Here is a 20,380-nt window from a genome sequence, read left to right as displayed (position 1 = left end):
AGATCTGATGGTTAAATTTTTACTCAGAGAAGGTCAGGTATAGTTACTTTAGGTGGTTTGTCAGTGAAGGGGGCTTCATAAAAAGGAATTTCATTCAGAAATAGCAAAAGTGTGTTTCTTCATCTTTCGGCAGTCTTTTTGTACGAGTATAATTTGTATTTCACAAGTCCATACATATCATATACAGTGGTACCTCAGTTTACAAACAGCCCTGTTAACGAACTATTCGGTTTACAAACTCCACAAAACTGGAAGTTTACCTCGGTCTACGAACGGAAGTCAAACGGTGGAAGGGCATCGGCAGTGGGAGGCCTCATTAGGGAAAGCGCGCCTCGGTTTAAGAATGGATTCGGTTTAAGAACAGACTTCAGGAATGGATTAAGTTTGTAAACTGAGGAACCACTTTATTTAGTCATTTTGATCCATAGCACCAACACACCATGTAAGGAATAAGGGTGAAATTCCCATGAAAGCTCTAGAATGCACCCGATAGCCTTAATTCAAAGAATGAACATAGTAAATAAACTTTAACCAGAAATATCTTTGTTTAAAGATCTGCACTATAAAACACTGCTCATAATCAACTTAAGACTTTTGCCTCCTTTCTCACACTCGTTTGTAGAAGGGGTAACGCTGACCTGACAGGACATTATTAGCATGTATCAAAATTAAAATAATTTCATTTATTGACTTGCACTGCTCAGTGCCGTTCTTTAAAAACAACAACCCGTATTTCAACATACAGGATGATAAAAGCAGACAGGAATTTTCTCCTTTCTTTTTATCTCAGCTTTCAGGAAGGGGGAAAAATCCCCCCCTGCTGTGAGCTACAAAGAAGGTGGTTAACCATTACAAAAAAAAAGTAATTTAGAGGAGAGCAGTGTTTGATGTTCTACTGTTACTGGTTAACAGTTGGGTTTTTCAATTTTGCCTTAATTAATAAATGTGAAAGGGCAGTACTACCACTTTAGTATACACTCCTTTTTTATATATTGCAGTCTTCAAATGCCTTGTGCCAGTGTTTCTTAATTTTAAATGATTTATTACTGTTAAAGACAGGCAGCCCAGTTGCAGCTGCCTGTGCTGCAATACCTAACGGCACATTCTAATCCAGACAGGTGGACAGAGATGTCTTTGTCTACTCCACTGTCCTTTCAGACCACATTGCTCAGCAGGGGCCATACCCCAACTCCATTCATGCTTTGCTCCTTCCCCATCGGAAGATGTATCTTGGGTATCAGAGATCTGCTGCATAAAGACAAGGGAAGACTATGAGTTGCCTCGAGCCAAAGGCTGCTACTGTGCTTGACCTTGGATTGGCCTCTACAATGGCACAAGGACCCTAAATGTCCAGTGCTGGAACCTAAGAGGTCCCCACAAGCTGCTACTTTAACATTGCCGTTTATGGGATCAGGACAGTCCTCCAAGTTCCAGCAATTCCTATGGGCTTTAAACTGCTGCCCTTGTTGGTGTTTTGGTAGACAGTTCACTCATATCTGTACAGAAAAATAAACAGTTCAATTACTGTTTCTTCCTTTCTGTATGGTCAGGTGCTATCTTCAAATGAATGTGTGGAGGTTGCTGGCCAGCAGCCATGATAGGCACATTCTACCTCCACTCTCAAAGGCAGTACACGTCTGAGTACCAGTAGCCAGAAACTGCAGGAGGAGAGAATGCTGTTGGGCTCAGGTCTGGCATGCAGGTTTCTCATAGGCATCTAGCTGGCCTCTGTGAGAACAGGATGCTAGACTAGATGGGACACAGGCCTGAAAGGCTCGAACACCAGCCCAGATTACCAAATGTTCTCTGGTAATAGTCAAAAGCTAAAGGTAAAAAGGTAAAGGATCCCTGGAAGGTTAAGTCCAATCAAAGGTGCCTATGGGGTTGTGGCACTCATTTTGCTTTCAGGCTGAGGGAGCTGGCATTTGTCCACAGACAGCTTTCTGGGTCATGTGGCCAGCATGACTAAACCACAGAAACCAGAGCACACGGAAATGCAGTTTACCTTGCCGCCACAGCAGTACCTATTTATCTACTTGCACTGGTGTGCTTTTGAACTGCTAGGTTGACAGGAGCTGGGACAGAGCAACAGGAGCTCACCCCGTTGCGGGGAATCGAACTACGACCTTCTGATCAGCAAGCCCAAGAGGCTCAGTGGTTTAGACCACAGCGCCACCCACATCCCAGGTAATAGTCAACACAGCTTTAAAGCCCTAAATGGCCTGAGACCAGATTACTTGAAAAAAATGCCCCCCCCATAGGTACACATTAGAACCTTGAGAATTTTTTTCAAAAGCCCTGCTTTGGAAGAAAGAATGAAAAACAATCCTAACCAGGCAGCAGTCTCCATGCATGAAGTTACCACAGCACCTCACTCCTACTATTTAAAACATCAGTCATTAAAAACTTCCCTAAACAGGGCTCCATGGACTCCTACAGAGTGAATTCAGTTGCACCCTCATTTGGGTTGTTGTATTACACAAAATTCTCTACACGGGACCAGTATATGAAGGGAGTCAGGGTTCTGCATAACGTTGTTTATCCTTCTCCCTGAGCTGCCTTGTCCATTCCCCACCCCTTTTTGCCCTCTTCACTGACTTAACTTCCGCCAGCAGGGCTGTCGATAGATGCTCCTGTCTTAAAGACACCTCATCTGGGAGGGAGATAACGCCTAACCTGTCCCAGCTGACATATTTTGACATTAGGATTGCACTGTTACTTAGCTAGGCAGACATTCCAATAATGTTTACAATATCTCACGGTTCCTGCCAGTGGAATCTAGCAAAGAAAAACAACTCTACTCTGGCCTCATAGATGCACTGATGTGAGGCTTCATTTTGGTATGCATTTGAGCATCACTGCCAAGGATACACTAGCAGGCATAATATTCGCATGATAAGGTGAATTTAAATATCACGGCTCCTGCATGCAATGCCATCAGGAAGATCTTCCAAGTGCCATGCAGAAGCAAGAATTAATGTTTAAACCACTGGACCACGGTGACTGTTCTTCACAGGATTATGGAAGTCTAAACAGGAAATTGTCCTGATGCCACATGGAAGGCAGCTGGAATTTCAATGAACCTGTTTCAGTTTTTAAGTAAACTTTAGCAAAATAAAAAAGTACATTTCACTGCACAGGAACAACCTCAATATATCCTTCTGTATTTCTGCCATATCTGGTGTTACACATAATAATGTAATTAAGGAAACGTCACTGATAGTGTTAATTAAAAGATTCTAGCAGAAGGGTATTTAAACGCTTTCTGTTAAATAGCTTGTCCACTCATGATTTAGAATTACAACAATCAACGCTGTGCATCTAAGAACAAGCAAAACAATAGCATTTGGTTTATGCACAGCAATAATTCTAGAATAATTGGACTGCCTTAATCAGCAGTTTGAATTACTCGTTACTGGGCGCTCCGACTCACTAGTACTAATTGGAGCAAATGAAATACTGATGGCATTTGCACATTATTTTTAAAACCTGGGCCACCGTTATTTCAGGGGCTCATAAAATTCCCTGTCCAAACATTAAATTACAAGGCAACGAAAGCCATTAAAGCATGCCAGCTTCCTTTTTGTTGTAAATGCTGCACCCCTGTGCGAACTCTGTTAATTAGCCGCAGGCTGTTGTTTTATTTTTAAGTGAAGCTCAGTCTCCTGAGGTGTATTGGAGAAGAAGTCAGAAGATAGGTGAGAAGATCCTTATGAAATGCAAGTCTGCCACAGAAAGAAAGTGGCCCTTAAAGGGAAAGAAGAAAATTTGCACACACAGAGACTGCCTCTCTCTGCTCAGTAATGTTGAAATAAGAATTCTTTGTTAGCATGCAGGCTACTCCAAGAAGAATTTTAATACTGCCCACCAAAGGGTGGGTCAAAGTGGGGCAGAGGTTAATGTCATCCATAACTAGCAAAGTTTATTCTTAACATTCCCCCTCTGCTCTCTTAGCACTCTGTCACCCTCTAGTGTGACTTTACTACTACAACAAAAAATGAATATAGGTGGTTGTCTGGGCTCTTAATGACTCCTACTGTATTCTGTAGAATGAAGTCTGGAGAGCAGCACATTCTACTTGACACCGTCTTCTAACATTTGGAAATGCAGGTTTCGAAGCAATGGCTTCAGGAAAAGATGGAATGGTGGGAAATGAGAGACACAAAGAGAATGTGTTTGAGGAAAGGGCCGCAACACACCTCTATCAACTCATGCCCATCAAAACTGACAGGCCTTTATCTAGAATAAATTAAAGGGTATCTCCAAGATTCTCATTTCTACTATGGTTTAGAATTCCTTTCTTTGTCCCATGCACTAACAAGGCAATTTAGTTCCCAAACTAGAAAATGAAAAGAATAGTTGTGACCAACCTCATTTTGACAATTAAATATGCTTTACTATGTAAGGTTCTGTAACTGTGCCATAGCACCATTACACCACATATCTGGATTCATTTTTATTACCATTCTGTACCAGCATGAGTTTGACCAAACTGTGGGAGGCAGTGGAAGACAGGAGTGCCTGGCGTGATCTGGTCCATGGGGTCACGAAGAGTCGTACACGACTAAACGACTAAACAACAACAACACCAAAATAATCACTAAATATATTAGGACAGTTGACATTTCATTCTACCAGTGTAGCTTAATTTATAGGCCTTAATAGGCAACAATAAATATTACCTCTACCCTGCGAAAAGCTTCACCCGATCATTTTGGCACTTGAAGATGCTGTTAAAGGCACAAGTGGGTAACCCTATAACATTCACTGGCTAAATTTCTACTATAATACAGCCGTACATTGGTTCTTGAACTTAACCGTTCAAAAGCCAAGGTGCAGCTTCCAATTGGCTGCAAGAGCTTCCTGCAGTCAAGTGGAAGCTGTGTTGAACATTTGTCAATAAAGGGATGTGACTACAGCAAAAGCAGCTGGGGATTCTTATGGGCAGTGGTCCACGAATATTTTGCCAAGATAAATTTATTCATCTATATGGTACCACCAACAAATGTTGTTTTTATAGGCTGAAGAATAAATACCAGGGTATTTACTGGATCAGGTATTGGGGGGGGAAACAGCCGCTAGTGCTCTCCTGCTCTTGTTTTCTACACAGTATTTTCTTAATGTCTTTTGTTTGGGTTGTATCCTTGACATCCAGCCATCTCAAACACTGTTTCACTATTTCATATACTGCCACCTATTGCAGGCACACAAAACTCAAACTAATTCCCTAGATCTGAAAGTACCGTATTTTTTGCTCTATAAGACTCACCTTTTCCCTCCTAAAAAGTAAAGGGAAATGTGTGTGCGTCTTATGGAGCAAATGCAGGCTGTGCAGCTATCCCAGAACCCAGAACAGCAAGAGGGATTGCTGCTTTTACTGCACAGCGATCCCTCTTGCTGTTCTGGCTTCTGAGATTCAGATTTTTTTTTCTTGTTTTCCTCCTCTAAAAACTAGGTGCGCAGCTAGCCTGTGAGACTGACAAAGTATAATGTGCTGTCTGTGATCTTCTGGTCCTAACACCAGTAAGATTTGGGCAACTGTGTTCTATACCAGCCGTATCTTCCAATGGATGAGTGTCGTAAACCTCTTTGGACACAGCTCACTGTGGAAAGGTGATAGGTAAATAAACTCAGTCCATCAAATCAAACTGTTTTCAAAGGCTAGAAATGCTGTCTCTACCCACCAGTCTTCCACCCCCCTTCTCCCTGCTGGCTAGAAAGGTTGCTGTGACAGGATGACTTTGATTGCAAATTGTCAAGAGGGAAATAAAAGGGGGGAAATAACATGAGCATTCAATCCAGAAAGCTGGGCATTGTGTCAGGCGTCACAAGACAAAAATATTGCCACATTAATTAAGATGTGCAAAACTCCTTGACCCCTGGATTTAAAACAAGTTAAAATTTAAATTTAAAAGAGCCCTGGCTTGAACCAGGATCATGAAAACATGGACCAAAGTTGATTAGCCTGTTCAATGACATTTTTCTTGTCTTCATATTGCTGTCTTGTGGATGGAAGTGCAGAAAAGAAAATCTTGTAAACAGTTTAATCTTCTCTTTATGCTTTCATGTTGTAAAACTTTTAGAGTTCTTCCTCTAGAGACCATAGACATTCACATGGAAATCCTGTCCTGTTGAATAGCAGCAACTTAGCCTACAAACGGCCCTGAAATAAATACATTAACCCATGTCTCAGCTTCATGTACAAATCCTACAAATGATTGTTTTTTCCGTTGTTTATGTGTTCCGGCAAAGTACAGTCCAGCTCCTCTGTTAAGCACCCTCTTTCTCCTTGCAGACAGAAGGCCTATTTAAAAAGCAGCTAGTGGGTGCTCAGAGAAGGAAAGCAGACTTTGTATGCAAAAGGTCCCAAGGTCAGTCCTGGGGGCATCTCCAGATATGGCAGGGAAAGACTCCCGCAGTCAGTGCAAGAACATAATTTGAGGCAGGAGCGGCAATTATCTGACTCTGTGAAATGTAGAGTGGGCAGGGTTCAAGGAAGTCAGGCCATAACGAATGCAGCCAGTGCCGGATTTAGGTTTGATGAGGCCCTAAGCCAGGCTTCCTCAACCTCGGCCCTCCAGATGTTTTTGGCCTACAACTCCCATGATCCCTAGCTAGCAGGACCAGTGGTCAGGGATGATGGGAATTGTAGTCTCAAAACATCTGGAAGGCCGAGGTTGAGGAAGCCTGCCCTAAGCTACTGAAGATAATGGAAGCCTGCCCTAAGCTACTGAAGATAATGGGGCCCTTTATATAGCCAGCTGTCCTTTCTCAAAAATTTGTCGAAGTTTTTGGTGTTGTATATATGCTAATTTATGGACCTAATAAGTATCTAAAGCCATTTGCAGCTGCATGCTACATGTTGCCATGCAACCAGTCTATGCAGAATGTAGGCACCCTATATATAGAAATGAGCAAGCCAGTGATATTTTAGAGAGCAGGCTAGCAGATGGGGTCCATTACTTACATCATAGGAGCCTACACAACACAAAGCATTGTTGCTGTATGTAGGTTTTATTTGTTTTTTATCTTATATTTTGGAAATGTACATCCAGTTTTCCCTTTAAATTTCTTGCCCCCCCACGGCCCCCCCCCAGGCCCTAAGGTACAGCTTGTTTAGCTTCTACGTAAAGCTGGCACTGAATGCGGCCTGCTTTTCATGCACGTTTTTACCCCTGCATTGTACATTAAGTAGAAAACGCCCCCAAGTGTTCAAGTGCGCTTACCGTAAACCCATTTGGAATAAAAGAAAAACACTGGTAGTTGATCAAAATGAGATATCAGGCTATTTCCCTCCCTCTGGAACGCACTCCCTTCAGATAAAGAATTACACAACTTGTAGAAGACAGGGCAGCCCTGCATCGGGAGGTTTTTAATGCTTTGATGTTTTTATTATGTTTTTTAGATATGCTGTAAGCCGTCCAGTGCCTAGGGAAACCCAGCCAGATGGGCGGAATATAAATATGATGATGATACAGCATCCTTGGGGCCTGATCCGGAGGCTAGGGGCTTCCGCGCTCCCCCGATTCTGGTCTCACGATCCCCGCATCACACGCCACCCAAAGCCTCCTCCTCTTTGCGATGCAATGGCTCCCTCCCTTCCCCGTCAGTGCAGAAGCTCCGCCTCGGGAGACCAAACGCGAAGGCCGCTCCTCCCTTCCCACGTGTGCTGCCGGAGGAAGGGAAGCAGCGCCTGCGCGCCCGAGGAACGTGGAAGCGCCACCGGGGGCCCGTGTCGGAGCGGCGCCGCTTATGGAGTGCGCCCGTTTGTGGAGCCGGCGGCTGCGGCCCGTCGCGCTGCGCGTGTTCGCCTCGGGGATCTGCTGCTGCAGCAGCCGCCGCTTCTTGCAACGAGGGCGCGCCGCCTGCTGCCTGCCGGATGTCGCGGCGTGGGCTGCCGGCAGGCCCGGGAAATGCCGGCTCGAGCCGGAGGGCAGGCGGACCTTGCTGCGCGCAAGTAAGTCACGCGCTGCCACAGGCAGGTTCTCCGTCCTGCCCGGGGATGCTGGGGCTTTGCAGCCCGAGTTTGTTCGTGGTCCCGCAGGAGGAAGTTCCGGGGCGACTTGTTCACCGATTGAAGACGCCTAGCCAGGGCTTTTCCTATCCGAATGGCTCACGCAGCCTTACCAAGCTTAGCAAAAACCTTTTTACGCACGAATGTAGTAGATAGTGGAGCTGGCATTCATCAAAAACCTTTTTACGCACGAATGTAGTAGGTAGTGGAGCTGGCATTCAGCTAGGTTTTGCTCAAGAGTAGGCCCACTGAAACAGATGAACCTACCTTTTGTTGTTTAGTCGTTTAGTCGTGTCCGACTCTTCGTGACCCCATGGACCAGAGAACGCCAGGCACCTCTGTCCTCCACTGCCTCCCGCAGTTCGGTCAAACTCAGGCTAGTAGCTTCAAGAACACTGTCCAGCCATCTCATCCTCTGTCGCCCCCTTCTCCTTGTGCCCTCCATCTTTCCCATCATCAGGGTCTTTTCCAGGGAGTCTTCTCTTCTCATGAGGTGGCCAAAGTATTGGAGCCTCAGCTTCACGATCTGTCCTTCCAGTGAGCACTCAGGGCTGATTTCCTTAAGAATGGAGAGGTTTGATCTTCTTAGTGAACCGTTATTCATTTCAGTGCAGCTACTGTGAATAAAACGGAGACCACTCTGTGTGAGGAAGCGCGCTTGGAGGAATTTGACCTAGAAATCCCTTTGCCCAGTGAAAACGGTCAGCGTGGATGAACATGGGTGTTAACTGGTCTTAGTTTACATCTCTGCACCGTGACACTTGAGCCAGATACAAGTGACAGGAGTTGCAAGTATCCATACTTGAAGCAAGGCCCATTGTGTTTGAAGGCACTGAGCCCCAAGTGCGCTGCAATCCTGTACATGCTTACCTGGCCTTGTGCCCCATTGGAGTTGGTAAGGCTTAATTTCTAAGTAGGCATACAGAGGATTGCACTATAAAAGCACATTTTGCCCCTCCTTTAAAACACACAGTACAAGTAAGTGTGCGCGAAATGCAGTGCTATACGTTAAATGGGCCAGCACCCATGGGAAGTGCATTGAAACGTGTATGAAACACTTGTCCGTGCACCACACTTCCTGTGTATTTGCCTCCATGTTGCATTAGTAAAAAAGATTTTAGAAGTTGGGAACTTTGTTCTGGTTGACACTCCAAGCCCCAACTTCATTTTTTTTTAATTAGTTACCCAGTACAAAAATAAAATAACTATCCTCTAACCTTGAAGTAATAGCCAGTCTAGTTTGTTTATGGAGACCTAGTTTGGCATCAAGAACTGTAAACATGTTAATCAGTGGTGGTCTTGCAATCTAAAGATGCAAATAATATACAAATCGTTGATCTTGGCAGGAATGATGAGCTGTGACTCATGATCAATGTGGCGCTTGTTGCTGAACATATATGAGATCAGCAAATATATATAATTTACAACTTGGAACTTCTTTTCACCCTCCTTCAGATGATCTGTCTCGACACTTTACTACAGACGTGTCTCAAGCCACTTTAGCGAGTGTGGCTCCAGTGTTTTCAGTGGTAAGTACTTCCTCCAGTTATTACTATGGGATGCAGGGCAAGTCTGAAGAAGAACATGAAAGATGCCCACAAAGCGCCAGCTTTGGGGGTGCAGAGTTGGTTAATGGCAGCTAGAAACTAAGGGGAAGCTAAAGGAAGAAGACCCCGAGGAGAGACCTGAGAGAGGAACAAGAAAAAAAGCATAATGGTGCTGTGGGTTAAACCACAGAGCCTAGGACTTGCTGATCAGAAGGTCGGCTGTTCGAATCCCTGCAAAGGGGTAAGCTCCCATTGCTTGGTCCCTGCTCCTGCCAACCTAGCATTTCGAAAGCACGTCAAAGTGCAAGTAGATAAATAGGTACTGCTCTGGCGGGAGGGTAAACGGCGTTCCCGTGCGCTGCTCTGGTTCGCCAGAAGCGGCTTAGTCCTGCTGGCCACATGACCCAGAAGCTGTACGCCAGCTCCCTCGGCCAATAAAGCGAGATGAGCGCCGCAACCCCAGAGTCGGCCACGACTGGACCTAATGGTCAGGGTCCCTTTACTTTTACCTTTTAAAGACATTGGAGAGAAAAGAAGTAGATGTATGGGTGGACTGGGGCTGCTGCCCCACACCCCCAAACACTTACCGGGGACTAAATGTCAATGAACATAGTTCAGTTGGTTAGAACATGGTGCTGATAATGCCAAGGTTGCAAGTTTGATCCCTGTATAGAACAGGCATCTGTCATGTATAATCCAGTTGTGATTCCTGCATTGTGGGGATTGAAGTAGATGATCCTCAGGGTCCCTTCCAACTCTGTAGTTCTATTATTCTGTTATAAGCATGTGTGGGATTGCCATGTGGAAAAAAAAAATTGTCATGGAAATGACTGTTCTACCAACAAAGTTAATTGATGCCATTGCCCAGGAGTGATTTGGGCTTGGCTCATTTGTGTATTTTGCTGCTGTTTCCAATTCACTCTTATACATTAATTTGTGAAGCATTTTTAACTTGCAAATATCGCCCATCTTCATTAGACTCCACAGTGGTCGCCATTCTCCCCCTCTTTGTTCAAGGTGTGCTGCCTTGTAGAAGTGCATGTGCCTTGCAAAAGTGAAAGATGTATTATCATCATTTCTCACCTTAGAACTACTTCACGAATGTTCAAAAGGTTGTGTCATGAGGTGGAAACACCACACCCAGCTATGGTGAACCCAGCTGTGGCCACGCAGCTGATGAAAGGCTGCAACTCCTGTCCTTCCTGATAGTTGGCAATGCTGGCTGCTGAGGTTGATGGGAGCTCGAGCTCAGCAGCAGCTGCAAAGTCTCAGTTCTGCATACCTAGACTGCATACATCTTGAGATACAGTGGTACCTCAGGTTACAGATGCTTCAGGTTACAGACTCCGCTAACCCAGAAATAATAACTCGGGTTAAGAACTTCGCTTCAGGATGAGAACAGAAATCATGCTCTGGCGGCGCGGCAGCAGCAGGAGGCCCCATTAGCTAAACTGGTGCTTCAGGTTAAGAACAGTTTCAGGTTAAGAACGGACCTCCGGAACAAATTAAGTTCTTAACCCGAGGTACCACTGTATATGTAACCAAGGTATGAATTAAGCTGGATATTTAATTCTTTAGAATTAATGCTGCCTCTAGAAATTGCATGGCCATCTAAATCATATGAATTCTGTACATTTTACCTAGTGTTTTTTCAAGAATTTGGCAATACTGATTTCTCTCTCTTTTTTTCTTTCCAGATGAAATTCGATAAAGAAGGTGGTATAAGCTTTTACGGTAGGTGGAATTCTAGTCTCCTCTTTACTTCTGAACTCAACAAAGCCTAGACCTTTTGAAGACATGCCGATGCAGCAGTATTGATTGTTTTCTATTTGGTTGCTGGATGCTAATCCACAAATCATTTTATCTATTTAGAGGGCAGTTCTGTGGCAAGATCTGCCAGGTTGAGCAGCTTAAGATGCAACGGATCTCTGGCTCAGCCCAACCCTGGCTCAGCCAAAGATTCACTGTGGTAACTTGCTCATTCTGGGTCAGTCAGCCGAGGCCAATGTAAGTTCCCCAATAGAGGTTGGGGCCGGGCCGGGGTGGTGGTGGAGCTAGTCTGGATCCTGATCCCATTCTGCTTGGCATAGAACTTGGCAATGACCTGGCAACCAGGCATAGAACACTATTTTAAAGAGTTGATTTCTCTCTGCCAGGCTTAAGCAGAGCAACAGCAGCCCCACGGCTGAACATAGTTTGGATCTTACTGGAATAACTTAACTTACCCCGGCTTGCTTTATGCCAGCTTCTTGTGCATAGGATTGTTCCCTTACCACCTTTTTCAATGTACTCAATATGGCTGACCTGGGGTTCGCAGGCAGGATCCCATCCTGCTTTATTTCAACAAGGTGTCTGTGTCATGTGGACTCAGACTATACTCTGGATCTGTTAATTTCTCTGGGCCTTGTGCTTGCTGGAGTGATGCCTTTGAGAAGCTGCTGTGGTCTTTGTTCTCATTTCACATCATTGTGTTGTTGTTTTTTTAATAAACTCCTTGGCAGAAAGAAAGAAAACAGAGCTATATCAGGAACTAAGTCTCCAAGCACGAGATCTACGGTTTCAACACCAAGTCAGTGTATCTCCCAGGAACAACAGGATTATCATGAGAATGGAAGTAAGTGCACCTGAACAATTCATTTTTTAAAAAAGAAGAATTTTTATTAAAGGTTTTCATGAAATACAAAAGAACGTGCAATGTCTCTTTTTTGTTGTTGTTCAGATTATAAAGTCTTTTGGTTATGTTCAGTGTAAGACAATATGATAAACTTGCACACTATTTTCCCATTTTTCCAACCTGCTCCATGTGTGACGTTTTTATGTCAGCATCATTTGGGCAGATTCTCTTTCTATACATTTTGTCAGTTTACATGGGCAGTGAGAGAAGGTTGAGGGGGTGTGAGCAGTTCTGCTTTCAAAAATAGTTTTCATAATTTAACTTCCCAGTTGCAAAAAGTGGTACTATATGTACAGCAGACTACAATATGGAATTCAGTGCTCATCTTTTTTAAAAAACAGCATCTAAAATAGAACCAGAAATTATTTAAAAACAAACAAACAGGTAAAAGCAACAAGGGATAGAAAACCTATAAAATTTAAGCATGCAGAACAGCAGCAATAGGAGGAAACCAAACACTAACCAGATATTTAGCTCTGTATTTATCTGCTACTATCAGGAAATGAGCAAAAAACCAACAACACGCTATGTAAAGCCTGCATAAAAATCCAGGTTTTAACCCCCGCTCCTCCGGTTTTAACTTAATGATAGAACAAGCTTGCATGTGGGTTTAGATTGGTTCCCTGGAGTGCCACAGAGTTTGCACCAGTCTTGTGGGGGCAAAGTGTAGGAAATGTCCTCCCAATGGTGATGCTCCACTTGGGATGGGGCAGCAACAACACCTGTGGAGCTGTCACTTGCAACCAGAAGTACCTCAGTCCTCACTCTGCCCCCTTCTGAAAAACTTGCCAGTGGTGGGAGGGTGCCACTGCCCTCCGCACCACCCCCTCTCACATGAGCCACTGCTGGTTGGCACCATGTAAAAGTCTGCAAATATACAAAAGCCCAACTGATTTTATCCTCTGCTTCTTTCAGTTTTTGAAGGCGGTGATTACACCGGAGTATCTCCTAATCCTAGACTATCGCAATTTGAACTTGGAAAAATGGCTCTTCCAGGAACTGGCACCTCAGCTAGCTGGCGACGGTCAACTTGTTACATATTCTTTGCCCTTTGAATTCAGAGCTATCGAAGCAATACTTCAGTACTGGGTAAGCACCTGTGCGTTTACTGTACTGAGAGTAATAGCTTGCTGTGATCTTATGCTTGTCAGGAGTTCAGCCTACACTCGAGTAGGACCCTGGTAGAGACACATGGCCGACTGGCATGTTCTCTTCCTCCTTGTTGATTGTTCAGGAGCTTCAAAAGCTTTCTTCAGCCTGAACATCACAGCGACCAATGCCAACTGACACCAACACACTTAGGGATCCACAGAGTTTGCGCATCATGCATAACAGACCTCAGCAACTCAGCATTTTGGCTAATCTACTTTGTTTACATATAAGCACACACTGCAACATGTCTCCCTCTCTAGCATCAGACAGCAAAGAGAAAAAGAACAAAGGACAACAGTCCCACTTCACGGAACACAGTAACACAAACATCCTGTCTCCGTCACTTCCCACTCGGTGGAGTCAAAACATATACCGTAATGTGAAAGACACCAATCCCATGACTGCAATCATGGAGCAGGAATTCTAACAGTGCTAAGGAAGGCTGACTAGGAACATGGTCTGCCTATAAGCTGGCCAGGTGCAGCCCTGATTGGCAGCTTTAAATCTGGCAGAGGTGAAGGAAAGAAGTCTCCACTCTATTCCATTACCCTTATAAGGAGGAGTTTTCACTTCCCTCCAGTTAGCTATTAGGGCTCCCAGGGCACCTATGAAATGGTGGACACAGCACCTTAGCCAGTGAGTGGCTGACACATTACCTGACCACATGCCTCATCTGCAGCCAAAGGATAGAACTGGCTTATTTTATTAAATAATGAAAGTGGGTGCATGTGTTCAAGCTGACTTCCATCATACACCATTTAAATGTGTTGATACTTTGCACCAGTATGGTTGGTTTAAAATAATAAAAATTATTCAATTTTGAAAGTTTAAACACATTAACTTCAAATTCAATATATGTTTCTCTTACAAAATAAACAAAATGACTTCCCACACTTACCTCCGTGGTGTTTTTGTTCCCATCCATATTCTGCTGCGTTGTATGTCAAGACTATATCTAATACGTATTTCCTCTTGTTACATTTATTGTAATTCTGAATCCACTGCTTTTAATTCAAGTCCTGCCCACAATTTCATTGACTATAGTTCTTTTCATTCTTCCTCAAATATTCCAAAATGGGTTTCCATTCTTCAATAAAAGGTTCGTCATTTTGGTCTTGCACTCTTGCTGCCAGCTTTGCCAGTTCTGCAGAGTCCATCGGCTTTGCAGTCCATTCCTCTTTGTTTGGGACTTTTTCTTCCTTTCAGCGTTGCTCATATAGGATTCTGGCAGCTGTTGTTACATACATAAATAGTTTAATCATATTCTTTGGGACACTTGTCCCCAATATCCCTAGAAATACTTTGCTACAGTATTTGTGTTTCTGGATTGCTGATTTTGCTGGGAAATGCACATCAGCTTCAGGGATTTCAGGAGTGTCTGTGACTGTGTTGCCTGCTTTTCTGAGCAAGAGGCTTCAATGACCCAAGACATTCTAAAAGGATTGTTTTGATTCTTATGAAGGATCCTGTTGTTATCTAGATCAGCTACCTGCACGGGAGACTTAACAACCTGCAGCCTCAGATTCTTGAGACCCTGGATGCTTTAGTGGACCCTAAGCTTTTATCTGTTGATAGGAGCAAAGTCCATGTCCTATTGCAAAATGGAAAGAGGTAAGACAGACTTCCTTCCCATTTTTCAATGACCTACTTGGACATTTCTGTATGAAACCTGAGTTTTGAGCTATGCAATAGTTGAATCTTGCACAGGCACACTATTCACCTGGGATGGAGGCGCTCTAGGGTCAAGTCCCAAATCTGAAATGCTTGGCAGCTGTTACCTCACTTGTAAAAGAGGAACCCTAAACTTGTTCTTGCTGCAGCAGACCAACATGGCAACCTGTCTGGAAATTACTCCACATGATGGTTGTGAAGATGAAAAAGATTGTATAATGTGGATGGAGAAGAGAGCATGTGCTATGCCTAGCTGTAGAAGCGAAACCTAATCTGCATGTAAATCCTTTGTAGAATTGAGGTACCATTTGTTTTTATAAATGAAAATGCTTACAAAATCCTCTTCCCCCTAAGCAAGTCCGCAAAGTTACCCATGAAAATGCTAAAGAAATACAAAAAAACCCCAAATTAACCCAATCCTAAAATGAATAGAAAATAAAAAAGCAGCAAGCTGGTGTTATTAAAAAACAACACCAACCCACTAACACTATAAAATGGTCCTTTGTTAAAAGACCTGGGGAAGAGAACAGTTTGAACCTGGTGCATCACTGATGCTAATGTAGGTCTGCAACTCGGGGGCCACCACTGAAAAGACTATTCCTGGTCACCAACTGCTCCACCTCTGAAAGTAGGGTCTCTTAGAGAAGGGCCTTCCACACATTTTAATGAACTTGCAAGGTTCATATGGGGAAAGGTGTTCTTCAAAATACCCAGTTCCCAAGCCATATAGGGCTTTATAGCTGAGATAAGGAACCTATAGCCTTATGGACATAGTTGGACACCTATCAGCCCCAGACATCATAGTCAAAGATTGGGGGTGATGGAAGTTGTATCCCAGCAAGAGCTAAAGGTCCACAGGTAGCTCTTCCTCTGTGCATGCAGATCTCCCACAAAACGACACTTGACTCGTGTCATCTTGGTGGTAGCGGTTGGTTTTTAATTCTTCCTGCTTTGCTTTTAGCTTGTCAGAGTTAGAAACAGATCTTAAAGTTTTCAAAGAGACACTCTTGGAAATCTTAGACGAGGAAGAAGTGCTGGAAGAACTGTGCCTGTCTAAATGGACAGACCCCCAAGTATTGTAAGTATACAGTGGGATGCTTACGTTGGGCAAGGCTTTTGTATCCGAGGACTGTGTATGGGATTAGCCAAATATACATTGTGAAAGTTTGGGTATAGGAAGCGGCGTTTCCTGCATCTCTGTAAACCATTTAGATGTTTTTTCCCCTAGCATTTCGTTTCGGGAGAGGATTAGCCTCACAGAATGCTGCTGCTTTTGTAAGAACAAACATTCCAACAAGTGCTATGGTGGCACCAAGTTGCAAAAGAAATGTTTTGTCAGCAGCCTAGGTGGCATGGCAACTATTGCAATTGTGGACTAAATATTTTATTTCTTAAAAGTAACTTTACATCCAGTTATAGGCTATCAGCTGCTTCAGATTGTTGAACAGATACTCTATATATTTTGAGTTTTTGTTTAAATTGCTTTGTATGGTGTGCCGACACCAAAGGCTAGGAATTAGGGTGGGAGATGAATGTTGGTCTAGGCTTCCACTTGCAAGGGATGCAGCTTGTAGATTTTCAGTATGCTGGCATTTTAATTAGATCTGTTGTTGTTGTTGTTCACAGTGAGGAGAGTCTGGCTGGAATTGACCATGCGGAGGAGATGGAGTTGCTATTGGAGAATTATTACAGGCAGGCAGAAGATCTTCTCAATGATGCCCGTGAGCTTCGGGTATTGATTGATGATTCTGAAAGCATCATCTTTATCAACTTAGACAGGTTAGCTGCACGTAACATTCTGCTCACTACAATTTTAGATGCACCTTCTGGAGGGCATTTGAAACTTGAGCTCGGTGGTGTTTATGTTTATGAAGCTTCCCTTCTTATCAAGTAGAACAGATGTGTTTAATTTTATGCTTATAAAATGTGCTTTGTTATTTCATTAAATCTGAAGTAACTCCATGTGTTCTAATCTGAATTCCCAGACCTGTCTGGGTTCTGGATGAAAAAGAGGTAGACTCTTCCGAGATACTCGGATCTGCGAAATACTAACTAGCCTTTCGCTCCTCTTTAGCCACCGCAATGTGATGATGAGGCTGAACTTGCAGCTGACCATGGGAACTTTCTCCCTCTCCCTCTTCGGATTGATAGGAGTAGCTTTCGGCATGAACTTGGAATCCTCATTCGAAGAGGTAAGGCACCGTTTTGGAAAAAAGGCTTCATTTTTCTCTTATGAAACCACACACAGTTCCCAATTCTGATTGTAAATGAATCGCATGAGATAAACCATTCATTCTGGATGTGCAACTTCTCATCTACATCCATATCAAATAGGAAGGTGAAGCCTTGTAGTCCATTGTGCCTAGTAGTCATTGTTTATCTATAGATTACTCACATCTTTAGGAAACAGTTGGAGATATTTCTCTTTAGTTGGGCTTAAAAATAGCATTGTTTTATGAGTGCGCAGTATCCTTATGCATTTTTGCATCATAAAGTGTTTCAGCTTTACAAGTGAGAGATCTAGATCAAATGCATAGCAGACTGAAGGGTTTGCTTGGGGTCTGAAAACACACAGAAGTTGAGTACAATCTACTGTGACTTACCTGGGGGCCGCTTGTCTAAAGAAAGGAGCTTCCCAGCTCCTTTTCAGCACGTGACCATCTCCCCGCCCCCCCTTGTCGTTCAGCAAAATCTCTGGCTAGTTTGGTAGCTTCAGCATAGAGAAGAGGAGAGGAACCCGCCATTGTGGGGGGGGGGACCCCACTGTGAATCAGGGAACCGTACCCATACCCCACATTAAGCCTTGAATGCAAATTTGCTCATAAATCCGGTTGCTGGGCTGTGCATTAAGGTCTCTTCCCAACTGTCGTCAGCTGGAACAAGTGTAATCTTGGGGGATAGCTTGCTTTTTCAAAGTGGTGAAAATAAGATAACGTGATAAAGGTTTGAAGAGTTGCATCGTTAACTATACATTTCAACTTTACCTAGGACCGCAGAATGTTTTGGCTGGTGACAGGAATTATGTTTCTGGGCAGCGGCCTAATTTGGCGGCGTCTGCTTTCATTTCTTGGGCGACAGCTGGAACCTTCAATGCCTCCACCTGTGAGTAGGACCTCTCTGAAAGTTACACTGTGCCACCACCTTCGTCTCTCTCCAATTTGCCAATTTCTCAGACTCTTCCCTGTGCATGTCTGCAGAGAAGCAGCCAGGGGCCGAAGTGTGCAACAATGTTCACCTTGAAGTGACTAGAATAGAGCCTGCAGTAAATAAGGGGTAAAATTCCAAGTCTTGATGCCTGCTCTGCCTGAAGAGCTATGGGAATTCCCTGTCACTTCACTTCTCGCAGTGAGGGAACTGCCAGAAGACCAGCGTCCAGACTGAATGAGAGGGGTGGAGGCACTCCTTCAGGTATACAGGACCAAAGTCATTTAGGGCTTTAAAGGTCACTTTGAACTGTGCTCAGAAACGTACAGTGCTACCTCGGGTTACATACACTTCAGGTTACATACGCTTCAGGTTACAGACTCCGCTAACCCAGAAATAGTGCTTCAGGTTAAGAACTTTGCTTCAGGATGAGAACAGAAATCGTGCTCCAGCAGCGCGGCAGCAGCAGCAGGCCCCATTAGCTAAAGTGGTGCTTCAGGTTAAGAACATGTTCAGGTTAAGAATGGACCTCCGGAACAAATTAAGTACTTAACCCGAGGTACCACTGTACTAGGAGCCAATGTAGGTGGTATTTCGGGACCGGTGTTATATGATCCCGGCAGCTGCTCCCAGTCTCCAGTGTAGCTGCCGCATTCTGAATTAGTTATAATTTCTGAGTTACCTTTCAAGGTAACACCACTGAAGTCTTCCTTTAGTGGATTTCAGAGTTCCTTTGTGCTGACTACTGAATCGTTTCCCCATCCTACCTCCTCTTCTTCTTCTTCCACAGATCCCTGCTCTGCTGAAAAGAACTCAGCCAGCAAATGGGAAGGTGGAATATAAAAGCGATATTAAAACAGAACCACTTGGGTCAAGTAGAAGCACACTGACTAACCACTGACCAGATCTCTGTACTGGTCGACCTGCAATAACTGAACTTTAGACTGTGTTCTCTTGTAATACTGTAGCAGGGATTTCTCCTTTGACTCTTAATGACATGCCAAAGATGTGCAGCTGAGACCACCAAAACCAGAAGATTGCTGAGAGAAGAGTACAGTCGACTTTTGTGCACCGCGGTAGGAAATCAGAATTCCACAAGTCAGCTGGATGAGCTGAAGGTGCTTATCATCTGATGTCTCCTGTGGGAAATTCCGTTTGGTGTAATCTTTAAGGAACACAAGAAAATGGGTAATAATAATGTCCTCCCTCCAAAGAATGCAAAATCCAATCCAGAAATCTTACTGTATGTTCTGTAAATGGTGGTTTTCACACTTCATGGGTAAAGTTTATAGATAGGGGAAATGTGGTCGTACATACCATCCTTAAACAGTATGCTTCCTGTATGTAGAGAGTTATGTTTTCATAAGATTAGATGATTTCATGCGAGAGAGGGCTACCGGTGGCTGCTAGCCATGCAGTGCTTCCGAATGCCAGTTGCTGGAAACTACAGGAAGGGAGAGTTGTTCCTGTGCTCACGTTCCGCTTGCTGGTTTCCCACAGGCATCTGGTTGGCCACTGTGAGAACAGGGTGTTGGGCTAGATGGGCCATTAGCCTGATCTAGCAGGCTTTTCTTGTATATAGGTATATATATATACACCTACCTTTTACCCTAAGGTCCCATGGCAGGTTACAACTATGTAAAATTCATTTTAAGAACAGTTTAGAAAAGAAATCACAGTGGAATAGGGTGGGTCCTATTGCAGAGATTAAAGGTGGGGAGAGGAGGATAACGCACACAACCTTGAACTCTTGTGTGGGAAAGCAAGGTCCAAATATATAATGATCACAGCAGCCCTCTTTAATTCCAGCATTTCATAGTTCTGCTATTTAAATAATAATAATAATTGTACTCCGCCCTCCCCAGCCGGACCTGGGCTCAGAGCGGCTAACATCATATAAATAATACAATATGCAAAACCGAAATAAAGTGTTTGGCAACCCTGATAAAAAAAGCAAATAATACTAATACTAATAATACTACTACTACTACTAATAATAATAATACTTCTTAATTTATGCAGTTTCACAACTTTAGTGTCTGAACTACCAAAACTAGGCTGTTGTGAAGATAAAAGGGGGAAGACAACAGGCAACAAATGTGTGTAATTTCACAACTCTCTGAAAAACATACACATAACCTTAATAAACAAAAAAGTGTTCCTATTAAAAGTACAGTC

At 43.7% G+C, this 20,380-nt stretch overlaps 1 protein-coding gene across 1 annotated transcript; it reads left to right on the top strand.

The window, feature by feature from the left end:
* The first annotated feature begins 7,566 nt into the window (after positions 1-7,566).
* MRS2 (magnesium transporter MRS2) lies at positions 7,567-19,476 on the top strand. The gene is made up of 11 exons (XM_081919259.1): positions 7,567-7,957; positions 9,470-9,543; positions 11,259-11,295; positions 12,063-12,175; positions 13,151-13,324; positions 14,868-14,998; positions 16,020-16,136; positions 16,685-16,837; positions 17,133-17,250; positions 18,047-18,160; positions 18,993-19,476. Exons 1-11 carry the CDS (start codon positions 7,582-7,584, stop codon positions 19,101-19,103), a joined length of 1,518 nt encoding a protein of 505 aa, XP_081775385.1. The 5' UTR covers positions 7,567-7,581; the 3' UTR covers positions 19,104-19,476.
* The last annotated feature ends 904 nt before the right edge of the window (positions 19,477-20,380 follow it).

The sequence above is a fragment of the Podarcis melisellensis genome (assembly GCF_964234715.1).
Source record: "Podarcis melisellensis genome assembly, chromosome: 7".
Taxonomy (NCBI): domain Eukaryota; kingdom Metazoa; phylum Chordata; class Lepidosauria; order Squamata; family Lacertidae; genus Podarcis; species Podarcis melisellensis.
This window is presented reverse-complemented; position numbering and strand designations above follow the sequence as displayed.